This window comes from Mus musculus, chromosome 4 (assembly GCF_000001635.26).
Source record: "Mus musculus strain C57BL/6J chromosome 4, GRCm38.p6 C57BL/6J".
NCBI lineage: Eukaryota > Metazoa > Chordata > Mammalia > Rodentia > Muridae > Mus > Mus musculus.
The window spans coordinates 63,231,750-63,248,396 of record NC_000070.6 but is presented as its reverse complement, the minus strand read 5'-3'; the positions used below and the strand labels follow the sequence as shown (position 1 = coordinate 63,248,396).

The 16,647-nt window shown below is 49.8% G+C and overlaps 1 protein-coding gene across 11 annotated transcripts in view; it reads right to left on the bottom strand.

Annotated features, from left to right (window-relative positions):
• The window catches only part of Col27a1 (collagen, type XXVII, alpha 1), a 120,983-nt gene that overhangs the window by 86,595 nt on the left and 17,741 nt on the right, over positions 1-16,647 (bottom strand). For all 11 annotated transcript variants that reach the window (XR_390328.3, XR_003954978.1, XM_030253629.1 and 8 more), the window contains 4 exons: positions 16,552-16,605; positions 13,014-13,067; positions 4,349-4,402; positions 3,275-3,328 (listed from right to left, as the gene is read on the bottom strand). Coding sequence is in view for 8 of the 11 variants with exons in the window: in XM_030253629.1 (XP_030109489.1) it covers positions 3,275-3,328; positions 4,349-4,402; positions 13,014-13,067; positions 16,552-16,605 (216 nt within the window). In the remaining 3 variants the exon portion in view is untranslated. The remainder of the gene's footprint in view (positions 1-3,274; positions 3,329-4,348; positions 4,403-13,013; positions 13,068-16,551; positions 16,606-16,647) is intronic.

The following is a 16,647-nucleotide window of genomic DNA, read 5'->3' as shown; positions in this document are numbered from 1 at the left end:
ATGAGCATGGATTCTTTAGCTGTTTCTCTTTCAGGACCATCATCATTCATTGGCTCACTCATTCATCCAGCCAGTATATATGGTGCCTGTCATGTGCCAGCCCTGTGTGAATGTTGGGGCCAGAATGTCCCATTAACCTCCCCAACCATCCACTGGACAGTGGAGGCTCAGCATACAAAGGTGGATCACCCACATTCACAGCCACAGGGGGCAGAGCTGGGACTCCAACACATTCCATTCAGATGAACAGTCTTCAAATGAACTGAGTGAATCTGCTCTTAGTTGACACAGTCAGCCTTGTGGTAAGAAAAGGGGCCCAAGGGTCAGAAGACCCAGGTTCAGACCCCAGCCTTCTGCTTTAAGACAAAAGGAAGATTTCTCCCTTAAGTTGGTGGCTCTGGATCTTGGCTGCATGTGGGACCCACCTGGGGCCTTTTAGAAGTTCTGTTACCTGGATCTAGTGCCTAGCCTAGAATCCCCACAGTGACATCAACACTCAGCAGTGTTGAGAGTCACCATTGTAGAAAATACCCCTAAGCTCTGACAACTCCGCCTGTCACTCAACACCAGGGTCAACTCAGGGTTTAGAGCATAAGTCCCTATGTGCCAACAAGAAGGTGACTTGAATAAATAAGATCTAGTTGGGTCTTGGTCTTCTTAGCTATGAAACAGAGATGCCTTTGCCTACTTTATATAGCAGCAGTATGTATGTGTGTGCGTGTTTAAGTGTGTGGGTACAGGTTCAAATGTGTGCACATGCATGCATGCATATGGAGGCCAGAGATCAACCTTCCTCAAGGGAAGTCCTTGTTCATTTTATTTTAGAGACAGGATCTCACTATGCAGCCCTGGCTAACCTAGAGCTCTGTATATAGACCAGGCTGGCTTCAAATTCAGAGAGGCACCTGTCCCTGTTTCTCAGATACTGAGATTATAAGTGTGTGCCACCACACCTAGCTTGTATTGCTGTTTGAACTTGCTGGTTAGTCCAGGATGTCTGGACAATGGGTTCTAGAGTCTTTCCTGTCTCCACCTCACCAGCTCTGGGATACAAGTTCATCCAATAGCGTTTGGCTTGTCACACGGTGCTAGGAATTAAGCTCAGGTTATTAGGCTTTTGTGGCAAGCACTTTACTGTCAAAGGTGGCCCCAGTCATGCCTTCTAATGCTTTTAATTGCTACCTGCTTTTCACTGGCACTCCCAACCAGAACTCTCTCCTGCCACTTTCTCCATAGTCCCTTTTTATCCACCAACACGCATTAGATTTTACCGTTTTTTTTTTTTGTTTGTTTGTTTTTGTTTTTAATTTTCTGCCCCTCAAGGATGCAAGATCTGTAAGGCAGGTTCTGTTTTCATGCAGCATGGCCCCAGCACACAGTGGGTGTTTAATACATTCTCATCGAACGAGTGGATGAACCAAAATTTAATGCCGCAGATAGCTGGCCTCACCTCTGCTCACTGGTGTTCCATATCCTCAGGATTCCCACAGAGAAGACAAAGTCACCTTGGAGCAGCAGGCCCTAGTGGCTGCCACAGTCACCAGAGACGGGGAACTGATTATAGGGATAAGCCCAGGAACAGAGCAAGCCAGTCATTCTCCTCTAGGACACCACCTCTATTAGAGGGTCCCTACCCCAGGGCCTGAGTCATCTGTGCTCTACACAGCACATGGTGACACCACCCTGGCCGTTTTAGACCCAGGCTCTGTAAGAAATGCCCACAAGTGTTTGCCTGGGCCAGGGCCAGAGAGGAGCACAGAGCACTTGGCCGAGCAGTTTTCCCAACCACTGAAGATGCTCGCTTAACTCAGAAGATGCCCGACCCTGCACAAGGGAGCAGGGACTGTCAGCATCCCTGGCCATCTTCTGAGCACAGGGAGTCCCAGAATCCTAGGCAGGAGGTGGCACAAGCCTGTGTTTCCTCCACCACCTCTGCTGCCTTGCTACCCCATTTAAAGTGAGACCATCATAGGCTGCTTTAGGAGTCAGACAGGGGGTCCTTTCCCACTCGTGGCTCCTCCACTAGAAAGCGCTAGAACAGGGGCCAGGTACATGCAGAGAGGCAGATGCACCGAGCCAGCAAACTCTGCTTTTCAGTGGCCAGGCTGGCCTCTAGCATTTAAGTTATAGACTGCTCTGCCACAGAGGGTAGTGGAAAAGGGAGTGACAGGTATGATCTTCCAAACTCCCCGTGTAATGGAGACACTCAAATTAAAGAACAGCCTGGGACCAGTAGACACCCTGGCTGTCCCACTGAAAACCAGACGACCAGTCTAGGGGGCAGGCAGCTGGGGCCACATCTGGGAACCAGAGTGAGCCCTGGGCCCACATGTCTGTTGGACAGCTCTTGAGCACTGAGGGAATCTTCCTGGAAAGTGATTGGTCTCTGGCCTACACTGTCTTTCCTGCTTGTCCAGGATACCTCTTGTATACAAGCTACATGTCTTGCCAGGAAAAAAAAAACGAGTCATAAACCCAATGTGCATACCCTGTTAGTGAGACAAGACTCAAGTCTGAAAACAACAAAGATGGCCCAAGTGTCCCTGAACAAGTGGCCACAATGGTCCAGTCTGAGTGTTCCAGGAAGGCTTCAAGGAAGAGGCACAACTAGTCTTGAAGGATAGGGGGAAGCTGGCTAGGGACAAAGGAAGGACTCCAAGGCATCTGGAGGTCCCAGCCTGGAAAGTGGCAGAAGCCCATCACCACCAGCCAAGAGCAGACCCAGAATGGCTGAAGAGATGGCAGGTATAACAACCATGTTAGCATACCAACTGCATGGAACACACAAGGAATGTGTGTCCTCTGCAGAGTGTGTCCTGTAGCCCATCAGTGAGAGGAATCAGTCTCAGAGGGAAGGGTGGACCTCAGACCCTTCCTCTGAGTCACATAGCCATCCCCAGGCAGTGAGGATCTGATAAGAGAGTCTCTGTCCTCTTTGCACATGAGGAGGGACACTGAGTTCCAAAACTACTCAGCCAGCGAAGAAATTCAGACAGTGCTATAACCCCCTGAAGTACGCCTGAGGGCTGCCCTTCTCCGAGATACAGTGAGCCAGAGACACTTCTAGTCACACCTCATTAGCCACAGGGGATTCACTTCATACCAAGGGGGTCCCAACCCCACTGCACTCAGGATTTAGAGACCTCTTATCTCTTGCCCATGGGCTCTGTGCCCAGGGAGCCCAGCGACAACCAGGTGGCCCACGTTGTTTCTGGTGAAGGCCAAGCTTGCTGGCAAGCCCATGGCCAAGGCCAGGCCCAGAACCAAGTCCTACCTTCCTTCCCAAGGGTCCTGGATTTCCGGAGAGCCCAGGCAAGCCCATGTTGCCCTGTAAGACACAGATGACAGCGTCAGGGGAGGTACTGGGCAGTCTGACTTCCACTGCAGTGGCTGCAGCCACTCATGGAGGTTCACTAAGGCCTAGAGGCCTCAGAGAAGAAATGGCAGTCACTAAAAAAGGTAGGAGCAAGGAGATGGGTGGAGGATCCATCTCCCAACTCCCTGAACTCACTAGCTACATAAATGCAAGGCTTATGTATGGGGCTTAAGCAGAAGACATCATATGGAGAGTGTGCTCTGATGTTAAGAGCATGGTTGAACTTACACTCTACACTGTAATGACTAGCTTAGCACAGGTCTGCGGAGTGGTAAGTATGAACTAGGAAAAGTATGAACTAGGAAACCACTTGCAACAAGAGAAGATCAAAAGGAGGCTCTCCCCCACCGTGTGTGTGTGTGTGTGTGTGTGTGTGTGTGTGTGTGTGTGTGTGTGTGTGTGTTTCCAGCCCTCTCTTCCTCCCTGACCTCCAAGGCCCTTGCTCAGCAAGGAGATTTGCGCTTTGGGAATAGGGGAGGTCCTTTGGCCTAAGTGTTTTCTCTTCCACAAGCAACTCATTTAGCCTCATAACCTCAGGGAGCTAGAAGATCATGAGGCTCTGACAGTTTCATCTCCCTCCCTGGGGAGACAACAGGTCTCTCTGCTCCCGTGAGCACTTGCAAGGCTTTGAAGGTCAGTTGGAAGTTTCTGGGGCACTGAACATCAAGCAGGCTGTGGATGCCAGCATCATCTAGCAAGTCCCACAGAAAGCTATGGAGCACTGGAGGGAAAAGTGCATTTATTAAGAGATGTTCACAGAACAAATTTGTTTGTTTGTTTGTTTGACCAGCCATAGCCTAGGAAGGTGGTGTTGGGAACGGCCATGGTCTCGTTGTTGGAATAGATCATGACCTTAAAAGACAACACCAAACTGCTCCCACTTGTCGGGACTTCATGCTTCCTGGTCATGTGCAGTCTCATCCCTCAAGGGGACTCCTGGGGAGGGTGGAGTATTGGGGTTCCTAAACCTACCTTTGCTCCATCGTGAGCCTGTCCTGGTGAGAGTCCTGGGTCCCCTTTCTGTCCCTGAAATAAAACAAGTCTGCTTCGATCATCACATCACCCTGAGCAGCATCTCCACACATACTGCAGTTAATTTTCTTTCCTACTTGGCCCGTTTTTCACTCATGTGAACCCTCCCCATCAAGTCTGTCACTCTCTTGTTCCAACACCATCCATAGCTTCCCTCTGTCCACACGACTCCCGATTCCTTCTGGTGTCCCCAGTCTTCTATGATCTGGTCCCTGCCAGTCCAAATTCTGCTCTCCTGCCACTAGCCAAACCCATAAAGAAGGCATCATTGTGCATCATGCCCACCCAGTCTGCTGTCACTCCGACATTCTCCACCCCATCTGCTGTCACCAGGCAGCAGCCATGCACCGTTCTAAGAAACACAGCCAAAGGCACCTAGACGGTAATTTTCCAGAAAGCTGACAGTTGCCTCTTTGATCACCAGGAGTCCATGGGTCATTCCTAACTGCATTAGACTCCCACTCTAGACTGAGGGCTGAGTATAGAAAACCCAGTCACCCCAAAATACATCCAAGGAAACTGAGTCCAGGAGCAAGAGCTTTCAGGAACCCAGAATAAGGCACTCAGAACTGAGACTGGACCCCGTAAACCAAGACTTCCAGGTCTGTGAGAGCCCACCAGTGGGATGTGGGCAGTGTACCGGAGAGAGCATGATAGTAATAGCAAATCTTCATTGGGGACAAGTACAGTCCATTCCTGGAATATGAGAGGGTTCTGTCACAAGGATCCTGGTCCCTAGAACCTGGGTCAGCATGAAAGCCGAAGAGCTCACTGGCTGCGTCTCACAGGGACAAAAGGAAGCTGTCACTTGCAGGAGAATGCTAAGAGCTTCCAACCCACCCCTATCCCTTCTGCCTAAGCTTTCTGGCCTCCTTGCCTTAGTGGGCTCAGAGTCAGAAGTCCTTGGTGGAAGCCCTGGGCCTGCCATGGGCTCACAGTAGGACCACAGGTCTTCTCCTCCCCAGCCTTGATTTCCTCGTGTTTATAATGGGGGACATGTAGCTTACATGCACACTCACATGCAAACTGGCTTCGAGGGTTTCTAGGCTAAGGGCCAGTGGGATAATGGCTGTGACACATGGGAAGGGTGGCTTGGACAACGCTATTTAATTTCCATTGAGTCTTTTCTTTGGGAGAACTCAGACCTCCCAAATCCTAACTTGGTCCATCTCCACCAGAAACCATGTTGTTCCTGGGTTGGAAAAAACCTCTCTGCGTGTTCTTCTACTGCCAGTACTGTGAGGTAAGCTCTACAGCCCAACTCTTCACTGCAAATGAAGGACAGGGACTGGGGCTTAGAGAAGCCACCGAAGCCTGGGCTAACCCAGTGGGTAGGAAGCAGGTTGGCTGACATCAAAGCCTTTGTCTACAACCTGAGGTTCTTCGCTCTCCACCGCCTCTCAGCTATACTATCATCTGTCCAGTCAACTGCTCCAATGTGAAGGCCAGCCATGCCTGGTAGATTTCAGAATCCTAATCCTATCACCCTGAGCCCCACACCCCAGGGGAGCGGGATTTCTATAGAACCCCACCTCCAGACACACCTGACATTATGGCCACCCCTCTGAGACACTCTCCCACACTCTGTGAATCAGAAGCCCTGCTCCATGCCTTTTATGTCCATAGTGCAAGGCCTGGACCAGGCTACCCAGCTACCAAGGATTCCTGTGGCCAAACATGGACAGAGATTCTCCCCGCCCCACTATGCCCACCGTGGTCTGCAGCCAGCAGAGGAGCTGGCACACAAAGCACACAGGAATATGTCGTTGTGAACTCTATTCTTTCATTTCACAGAGTACAAAGACTGATAGATACCCAAAGCCCTGGCCAGTATCCTTAGTAATTGATGTATTTTCCTATACAGTCTCAGCAAGAGTGTTTGGATATAATCTCTGTCCAAAGATGGACTAGTATAGTGGATATTTATTGAACATTCACTACAAGCCAGGCATGGTATTGAACACCAGGAATGGCATGAAAAAAAATAAGACCCAGGAGTCAGGCCCCTTGGGGAGAGACTCCAGAGAGAACAATCACAACAGCCTAACCTTTAATGAGTATTCTTCTAGGCCCTTCATACATATTAGTTCATTTAACTTCCAAATCTATAAAAGAACCACATTCACGAGCCCCATTCTACAGAGGAGGAAATGAAGTCAGAACAAAGGGCTACCACTTACCCAAGGTCAGACAGCAAGGAGGAGGAATTTAGGGTCAGGAAGTCAGGCTGCAAGCTAGACTTTTCACATTTCAGCACAGTGCAGTGAAGATCTACACATCAGTGCTAAGTGAAGGGCAGGGAGGAGGCTGAGAGTTTTGTCTAGATGTAGATAAATCCCTGAAAGGATTGCAGATAAGCTGAGGCTAACTAGAAGAAGACCAGGAGGGTCAGCTCAAGGTACTCCTGCTTAGATAGAGGATGGCTTCTAGGATGGAGATTTCTCTGGTGTCTTCAACCTTTTGACATCACAACACCCTGTTGTCATCTACAAAGTTCATACTTGAGATCTGCACAAACGAATTTTTAAAAAAGATCATAAATCGTTTAAGTAAGTTTATAATTGTGTTGGCTTCGTTCATTGTGATCCTTGGACTTTTGCAACTGGTGGGCCATGGGCTAAGCACAGCCAGATGCCTACAAAAGGTGAGAGAGAAAACAAAAGATGATATTTTATAAATTCTTTATGTGTTGAGGACAAGGTCACTAGACCCACTTCTTCAGTCAACATGCCCATGTGACCTAGAGGAAGCCATATGGTGACCAGGAACAAGCCATATGGTGGCCTCTACTTGGACTAGTTCATGAAGCCTTACAGCCAAGCAGACTACATAAGAGGGTAAAACATGAACGTTAGGTGTTAAGAATATGGTGGGGACAGGAACCATTCAGGGCTCCATCCCTTCAGGAACAAGAGTAGAAACCTGAGAGCTCTCTGAGACGGAGACCCAGAAAGATGAGACAAAGACTAAACCACAAAGGATCAAGAAGCGCTAGAGTAGGAGTATCCTCCATAACTCTCCTGTGACCTCAAGTATACAGTATAGGGCCTGGCCCAGAGACAGCATCACAAAACACTTCATGAATAAGCAAGCAGGGTCTCAAGAGAAGCAGAAGCCACATCTGGCTAGGTCCTGGAACTTCCTCTGAAGATTTCCTTTGTGGCTATTACTGTTTCTCAGGTTCAGAAGTTCCAGCCAATGCAATAAAGCAGGAAAAACAAATAGGGGGAGGAGACAAAAGTATGTCCGTCTTTGCAAACCTCATGACTTCCTGTCTAGAATATTCAGGAGAACCGACAGAAACATGAGCAGGGCAGACAATATACTTCAGTAAAGAGAGAAAAGGCAGGGTCATATGTTACATACAAAAGTTCTCCCCAGTAACAGAAAGCCAGCAGAAAATCTAACAGCAACAAAACATTAAATTTCTAAGTATAAACTGAATAGTAAATACACAGGGATTATGCAATAAAACTATAAAAGTTTACTGAAAGATGTTTAAAAGCCTCAACCAAATCAGGAAGCATACATACCATCTGTGTAGTGGTTAGAAAAACTTATTATTTTTAAAGATGTTAACTCTTCACAAATTAATACGGGCACTTAATTTCAGTTTTAGAAAAACAACAACAACAACAACAAAAACCAAGAGTGATTTTTAAATGAGAATGGAAATAAAATTTATCTAACAGAAAAAAAAGCTGGAAATGTTTGAAATGAAGCATAGAGGGGAAACACATAATCAGGCTAAGTGTCACATAAACTAGCGTGCAGACAAACAACAATAAAACACAACAGAGTGGCCTAAACCAGACCCTGGTCTATCCCATAACAATCGCCAGAGCAAAGGCTGCTTAATAAATGGTTAACTACAATGGGAGAGCAACAGTGGAGAGCAAGTTCACTTCTCAACCCCACTAAGATTAATTCCAGATGGCTTAAAATATACCAGGACAAATTATATTATAGAATAACTAGATGTAAAGGTGGGCACGTCTGAGCCTAACACGAGCAAAAGAGACAGAGAGGGACAGAGGGAGGGAGGGAGGGAGGGAGGGAGGGAGGGAGGGAGGGAGGGAGGGAGAGAGGGAGGGAGGGAGGAAATAAGCCTGGGGCTGCAGCTCAATGATAGAGCACATGCTTAACATTCATGGGACCTTATGTTCAATTCCCAGTACATCCAAAGCAAGTGGGGCTAGGAAGAGGGCTCAGCCAACGAAGGTGTTTCTGTGGAAGCTTGGCACCCTAAGTCTGCTCTTCAGAACCCATGTAAAGGTAACCGGAGGTGACTCCACAATGGTATCCTCTCACCTCCAAATCACACGATGGCATGAATTCACGTACACTCACACACACTCCACACACACACAAACATCCATGCACACAAGACCATACACGATAATATTAATAACAATACATTAAAGCATTAAAACTGTAAAGGGAAGGAATCAGACCAGCCAGTAGATCCTTCTCCAAATCATTCGACCTTAAAAATGTTAATACCGTTAGTGTGTTGTGGATGTGCAAGTGTGCATGCACTTGTGTGTACACGCATGTGTAGACTGCAGGACAGAATGCTATGATTCGTTACGTGTTCTCTATCTTTTGAGAGGAGTGGATGTTGAGACAGAGCCTCTCACTGGCCGGGGTTTCAATGAGTAGCTCAGGCTGTTTAGCTTGCAAGTCCCAGGATCCTCCTGCCTCCATTCCCCTAACTCGAGGATTACAAATGTGTCTCATCACACCTAAGTTTTTTCTTAACACGGATTCTGGAGACTGGACTCAGATTCCTGGATATTTTACTAAACTGAGCAACTCTTCCAGCCTTATCATTGTAAAGTTTTACAAATAGAATAAAGCTTCCATTTGTGAAAATCACCATTGACAGCCTTATGGGCAACGAACAAACCAGGAAAATACTTGTGAATGAAGCTTTCGTAATTTCCATATATGAATAAATTTACATGTCAATGACATGACAGCATCCTAATACCCCCAGTAATATAATTAGCAGCTGGTGAAACACATTTCAAACAGACATAAGGGAAAACATGCCATAGCTAATCAGCAAAAATAGCGAATTCTCTTTTTTTCAGTGTCTTCCTCTAATGCTCCTCCAGTGTTAGCTCAAGCTTCCCAGAAGGCAGTGACATGACAGCTAGGCACCCTCAGCTATTCTGTGCGGGCATGTTAGAAGTTCTTTACATATGCTGCTTGCACACGCCTATACATACACAAAAATACACACAGTTCAGTCCCAAGAACAATGCAGCGAGGTGTGAGCTATTATGATTCCTATTTACAGGAATGGAAGCCAGATCTGGAGCCTTTAAACAATTAGCCCAAAGTCAGAAGCAACACAGGATGAAACCAGAGTTCAGATAGGGCCCCTCTGGTTCCTGAGTCCATGCTGGAAACTCTGTTTTTTATGAACTTATCCTAGTGCAACAATTAGATATTCCAACACTCAGCTATAGTCGGATTCTTCAAGAGGTTACATGTATCTTAGCAGAAGTTAGTGTTGCACAGGGAATAGAAAGAATGCGGACAGGGTGCCTGCCACCAGCCATTAGAACACACTCAGGATTAAACATTCACAACAGGAAATGCTTTCGATGGAATGTAAAGTGAGGAGGGCCAGACAGCAGCCTCGGTGAGGGAAAACCACATCCCACATGGGACACACGCAGTATCAGACAAGTCCCAGAGCAGGAGGCTCGAGGTATCCTGTAGCTCTGTGCCTGATTTTGGGGTCAGACTCTGGGAATCCCGCCTTGCCAGCCACTAGAAATGTGACCCTTGAGCCCTGGGTTTCCTCCTCTGTAAAATGGGAGTGGTAAGATCAGCCCTGCAGAGTGAGGGCTCTGAGGCCCCTCTCCCCCTGAACTTAGAACTCAGCCTTGCCACTTTTTGCTCCTGACCCTCCAGAACGATAAAACCCTTTTTGGTTCCTCTCTTCCTTTCCTGCTCATTTTGACTTTGCCTCCCATCCTGGAGGCTGGTGGGGTATCTTTACCCTACCAGTCAGGCTAAGGGCAGGCTCTGTGCCACTATTGCTGTCAACACCACGTAGTAGGGTCTCAGAAAACCAAGGATGATAACTAGACAGGTGGGCAGTCCTAGAGGAGGCCAACACTATGCTAAAGAGGAGAGTAAGCTATGTGCAAGGCTTGAGCAAGGCCAGCCTTGTCATTCCTCCAGGTAACTTCCCAGGGCCCTGAGGAGCAATGAGAATCCTCTCCAGACATCCTTCCCCCAATTCAGATACATCTCCTCCTCCTCCTCCTCCTCCTCCTCCTCCTCCTCCTCCTCCTCCTCCTCCTCCTCCTCCCTCCTCCTCCTCCCCCTCCTTCCTCCTCCTCCCCCTCCTTTTTCTTCTTCTCTGTCTCAGCCAAGCCACCAGTTCTATCTAGATAGAAGGAACTCTACCTGGCCACACCACATGACCAGAGACAGAATGAGGCCAACTTCAGCAGACTGAGGTCTCTGACCAGCTGGTCTTCCCTGAGTCTCTTCCACTTCACTTGTGCTCACAGCCAAACATCCAGGCAAAGGCCCTAGCCTTTGCCTTATAGCGTGTGGTGTTTTATAGGAGTCCCAGTGGGAGAGGCAGCTTTCATTTCTTGGTTTTCTCTGGAACTCCCACCCTCGGTTACACCCAAGGCAGAATACTCACATTCTGTATGGCCTAGGACCAGTCAGAAAGTGCGTGCATTAAGCCAACATCTTCCATATTAGATTGGCACAGAATAACTTCAAGACTCAGCCAGTCAGTCCTGTCCACACGTTCCAAACTCCATGTGGCAGGAAGATTTGCCTGCTAGGGACCAGCCTCTGTGTCAAACCCTTCATTTGGGGGAAACAGCTAGAGACTCTTGCCACATTGCACATTCATGCAGGATGGACTAGGCTGCCTGCAGTGCTAAGAGGGCTAGCAAGGGCCAGAGGGAATAACAGGCAGAGCATCCTACAAGCAAGGGACCAGATAGAAGGGAGCAAGCCAAGGGCAAACCCAGCCTTTTGATATCCTGATGGAAGCTTAGACTCTGCCAAACAAAACCCTCCAAGGAAAACCCTTTCTGCCTCACCCATTGGGACAAATTCCTGCACTGGGTTTTTATTCACCCATGCCTCAGTTTCTCCATCAGTAAATGGGTAGAGTTCTCACACTTATCTTTTTCGTCAGTATGGGACCAAATGAGACAGTGAGTAAGTTACATGCACAGTGCCTACAGGGAAAGGTGCAATCCAACACAGGGGCGATTTTAACCACACTATGGGCCTGGCTAGAACCTGGTGCACACAGCAGCCGCTGGGCACAGGATTCCTGAGGGCCCCATTGCTTGCCTTCTGAGAAGGGACCCCAGTCCAGCCTGACCTGCCAGTCACAGACCTGGGGTGGGGGCAGGGCTGAGACTGCTCTGTACAAGGACTCAGGCATGGGCCAGCCAGGGCCACTCTGAGTCTCAAGAGCTTGTGTTCAGAGGTCACTCATTGCTTACTCTGCATGACCCAGGCCAGACAGTTGAAACTCCCTCAATCCATTTACCTTTGCATTTGGCTTAGCAAAGAGTGACCCTGGACCCTGACCAGGCAAAGCTCAGCATTGTCCACCTAGCTACCCCGTGACTGGCATGGGGACAGGGGTGGGCAGGAAGCCAGGGAGCCAGAAGATTTTGCTTTGTTTGGCCGGCCCACACTAGTGGGTAATTCACCTACCTTCATGCTACCCCTTCTTACATCTCCCACCCCTTCTCTTGGGGAGACCATTCCAGGGTCTCCAAATGTTGCTGCCCTGGGTGCTACTCCAGACAACAGCTTGACACCTTATTTGTCTACCCTCTGTAGAAGCCCAGTGGCTGGAGTTCTGTCCTCATCAAAGCCCTGGCTGTGACAGTCTCCTGAGAAACAAATCTTGTTTTCCAAGGGGGATCCTAGGGGAGGTGGCAGCCTCTTCTGACCCCCACGCCCACTCTCTCTCCAGCTCAGCGCTTTCCTGATTTTCAGGGATCTCCCAGGACCATCCATGGCTAGGCTGAAGGTCTGCAAACACGATGTCACCTCAGTCCCTCTTCTGGCCTGAAGGCTGTCACTCAGGCCAATGCCAGAGAGTCCCAGTGTCTCAGCTTCTTCCGGTCTCCATTCTCTCACCCCCACCTCTTCTATACTAGGCTGCACCACACTCCAGTATGACCCTTTCTCCTGGATCAGTCTGGTCCCCCCCCCCCAATCCTTCCATCCCTATATGTCTCTCCCAGTTCAAAGCTGCCACACCTCCCCAAAGTCTACCCCAACCCATAAATCTATGTCCTTAGGAGACATTCAAGGTCAAGGCTGTCCCTGGGAAGCACTGGGTTGCTTTCTTTCTGCCTATTTTCACCTCACGGGCTCCAGGTCCAAGCTGCTACCTCTACAACAAACCACAAGCTAAACCCAAAGGCTGTTTGCTTTGTGTTGCATAGACAGCCCCAGTGTAGAGCAGGGTGCAGGGAGAAACTAGGATGTCTCCAGTCTGGAAGGGAATTCTCCCCCACAAACCCTAAGCATCCTCCTCATGGGGCTCCCACAAATGAGGCCCCACCCCATAGCCACTGATAATACTCACTTTGGCTCCTGGAGGGCCAGGTGGGCCTGGGTTCCCGTACGGCCCAGGAGGACCCTGGAACGAAAGGGAGAGGAAAAAGGAAATGAGGAAAAGCCTGTCTGCAGCATCCTGCTGTCTGCTGTGCGAGCCCCTTCCTCAGACCCCCTTAGGCAGCACTGCCAGCTCCTCTGCCTCCTCTGAAAGAGAAACCCTGGGATTCTAGGGCTATGCAGGCACATCCCACGCCTTATCCCATCATACCACGTATTACCCCTGATGTGAAGATACAGGAGCCAGCATTCAGAGGGTGCTCGGTTGGCTAAGGGCAGATCAATCTTTGGCCTAACCTGTCTGAGCTCAGGATACGCCCCTTGATCCTGGACCTATACTGTTACAACAGCCTCAGGCCCAAGCTACATTAGCTACAGGAGTCTCTCCAACCTCTAGGTACTTTCTCTCCTTGGCCCCAGTTGTCCCCAGCACCCATCCAAAACAGCCTGTCTATCTACCCTCAGAAACTAGATCCATCCTCAAGGCTTGACTCAGAGGCCGTCTCCTCCAGAAGACCTCCTAGGACTACCCTACTGGCAGTAACCTCTCCCATTAGACTTTAGCAGAACCTCCAGGCTGGAACTCTATGGAGGGTAGACATGGTCCTTCAGGGACAAAGGCACCCTCCTACAGAGGGTCAGAGCCTTCCTTCTGACTGCAGGCTCCAAGGTAGTATTCCAGTCATGGCTAGAATCTGTGCCCAGACATTCAAGAGACTTGGTCAAGGTCACACTACAGAGGGGCAAGCATGCAAGAGTGGACTCTGCAGAGGCTGGGTACAGGCTGGTTTTCCACACCCTCTTCTACCCAAGCCATCTTCCAGGCCCCTCTGACAGGGACCTTCTCTCACCTCCACTTCCTCCAGCAAGAACCCATCCACGGGTTTCCAGCCCAGTACCACAAACTCATAGAGGTGGGTCATGTCCCAGGGCCTTTGCCTGGAGACAACAGTCAGGAGTAGGTGGAGTGGGAAGGGGCATCTGGAGGGTCCACTGCTCCCTCAGATTCTCATAGCCTTGTGCAGATCCCTCCTGCTCACCAGTTGACTGCGTCTAGAGCAGTTTCCTCCCTGCTTCTCTGAGCCACCCACAGCTGCAGCCTGTCTCATTCAGGCCCTGCCACCTCCTCCCTTATTCATTCCTGAACTGGATCCCTTCCCTCTCTAAGCACCGAAGAAAGCAAGAGTCTCCGGAGAGTCCTCAGCCAGGGGAATTTATAGTACTATGTCTGCCCTTCCTGTCTTCCTTCCAACAGTCTAGGGGTATAACAGGTTAGGACCTAGTCCACGTTCTGAGCCTCACTCAGTCTGCACCCTGCCCCCCCTCCCCAGCCCTGGTCTCCCTATCCTGTGAACACCCCAAACCTGTGGTTCTCTAAGGAGTCTGGAAAAGCTCATGTGTTCAGTCTGCCAAGGATCTGAAGGTGTAGGCAGAGCTCAGGCTTAATGGGGAATACTGAGGAAGGTTCCTTGAGCCCCACTCCCCACACACAAAACCCCACCAGAAACAAGCATGGCTTGAAAGGTTAAGAGCAGCCACCTCTCCTCCTTGATCTTGGCTGTGCCACACACACCATCACAGCTGTCCCTTCTGCATCCTGCCAGCCACTGCCTCATAGGCGCATAGTTGACAGCGAGCCAAGCAGATTAATTCCATAGATGGAGTTTCTTGGAGCGGTGACTGGGGGCTTGGGGATTCCCCATCCTTCTTCAGGCCCAGGGAGTCTACAGGGATGCAGGGCTCTGTGTAAACTAAGGTAGGACCCTGACCCTCCCAGGGCCCAGCACTGCTGTGTGCATAGAGGCACCAGGACTGTTTAACCCAACCTTCTGTTAGCTATGGGATCTACGGAATTTCCAATGTAGACACAGAGTGGGGCAGGTAGAGAGCCTGAAGCATATCCAGAGTCATCCAACCTGCAAGGATGCTCCAGAATGTAGGGCCTTGTTTCCATAGGTAAGGAAACTGAGGTCAGAAAAAGGGATGGACTAGACTCCCCTAAGGTCAACACAGCTCCCTGGTAGGAAGCTTTCCTAGACAGTCACCCAGTGACTCTGCTAGGCAGCATGTAAGATGGAAGGCCTATCTCCTCCTGAGGCGGTGGGGACCCAGGCCGCACTGATAGAAAAACCAGCACAATGGACACTCAGGAACGTGAGGGGGCTATTGAATCAAACTGCCCAGGCTCAGCCCTCGCTCACCTCTGGCATTTACTCTGACTTTATCTAATGGAGTTGTACCTTTGGGAGGTCTCAGTTTTCTCCTTTGTAAAATAAGGAGAACTCTAGCACCTATTTCCCAGGGTGCTTGGGAAGGCTGGAGGTATCCTGTTCATGCAGGTTAGCCAGCAGAGCTCTGGGAGTGGCTGTGCCAGGCAAATTGCTAAGGAGCTCCAGACAGGGAAGGTCAGCAGAAAAGGGGTGGAGTCTCATCTGAGCTGCAGATAGAGGACTTTGCACGGAAGAACTGCCTGGCAGAGGATGCTAAGAAAAAAGCTGGCAAAGTCTGGGAACTGGGATCAGCTCGCCTGGACCTGGAATGTTGGGCCAAAGTGCAAGACCCTGACACCTGTATAGTTCCTAACTAACCCTGGGCATGCACCCCAGCAGGTTCTGCAGCCAAGAGAAAAGGCAAATCAGATGGAAGGTTCCAGAATTCTGGGCTCAGGGAGACACAGCCAGGTCTGGAAAGAAACAGGGCCTGAGTTAATTACATAACTAAAACCAACTGCTGGGCTTAGAGCTAAAAATATGTAGCAGGCAGTTTCCTCCTCTGGTGCTTGCCTGGCCCTTGTCATGAGGAAAGCTCAACCAGTCTGAGCTAGGATATGAGTGCCATTGGTCCCAGCCAGGAAGAGATAGACTTCCCTCTCAGAGGACCCTAGGCTCCCAGCATTTGGGAAGATCTTGGGCTGCAGTCCTGATATTGCTAGTCACGCCTTATCCCTGAATAAGGATGCCCACTCTACCCTGTAGAGGCCACAGCTGGGTGGGGCTGCACGGGCAGCATAAAGTGACAGGCAGGTACCATGTATGGAAGTGGCTGACCCTCAGACTTGTGCTTCCAGCAGCTACTGCAATCCAGCTGACCCTGAGCCACACTCTAGCCTGGGAGTTCAGCCCTTCTCTGGGGCCACAGAACTGTTCCTTCAGACACACAAAGCCACTATGGCCAGGCGGAAGTGGGAGGAGGTACCCCAGTGTCCCATCCTCCCACACTGGGGTTTCCAGGTCAAGTATCTGCTTATGCAGATGGACTTCAAGAGTCCCTGCCCTAGGTCACCATGCGCAGTACAAGTCGGAGGGCACAAAGTCATTATTGTCACACACCATGTGACAATGTGACCATGTGACACCATGTCCACCCCAAAAAGACACAATGGAAAATGGGTACAGAAAAGGGCAGGAAAAGGTCTGTGGCTCACAGCAAGCTGGGGCACCATGGGCAGTGGAATGCAAACTAAAGGTCATCCAGAGCCCCCAAAGGACACCCAGCACACCGTAACTTACCCGAGGACCTCGTGCGCCCGGAGATCCAGGTAATCCTGGAAGCCCAGGGGGACCCTTGAAGAGGAAGCAAGAATAGTGTGAGACAATGCCAAGGTA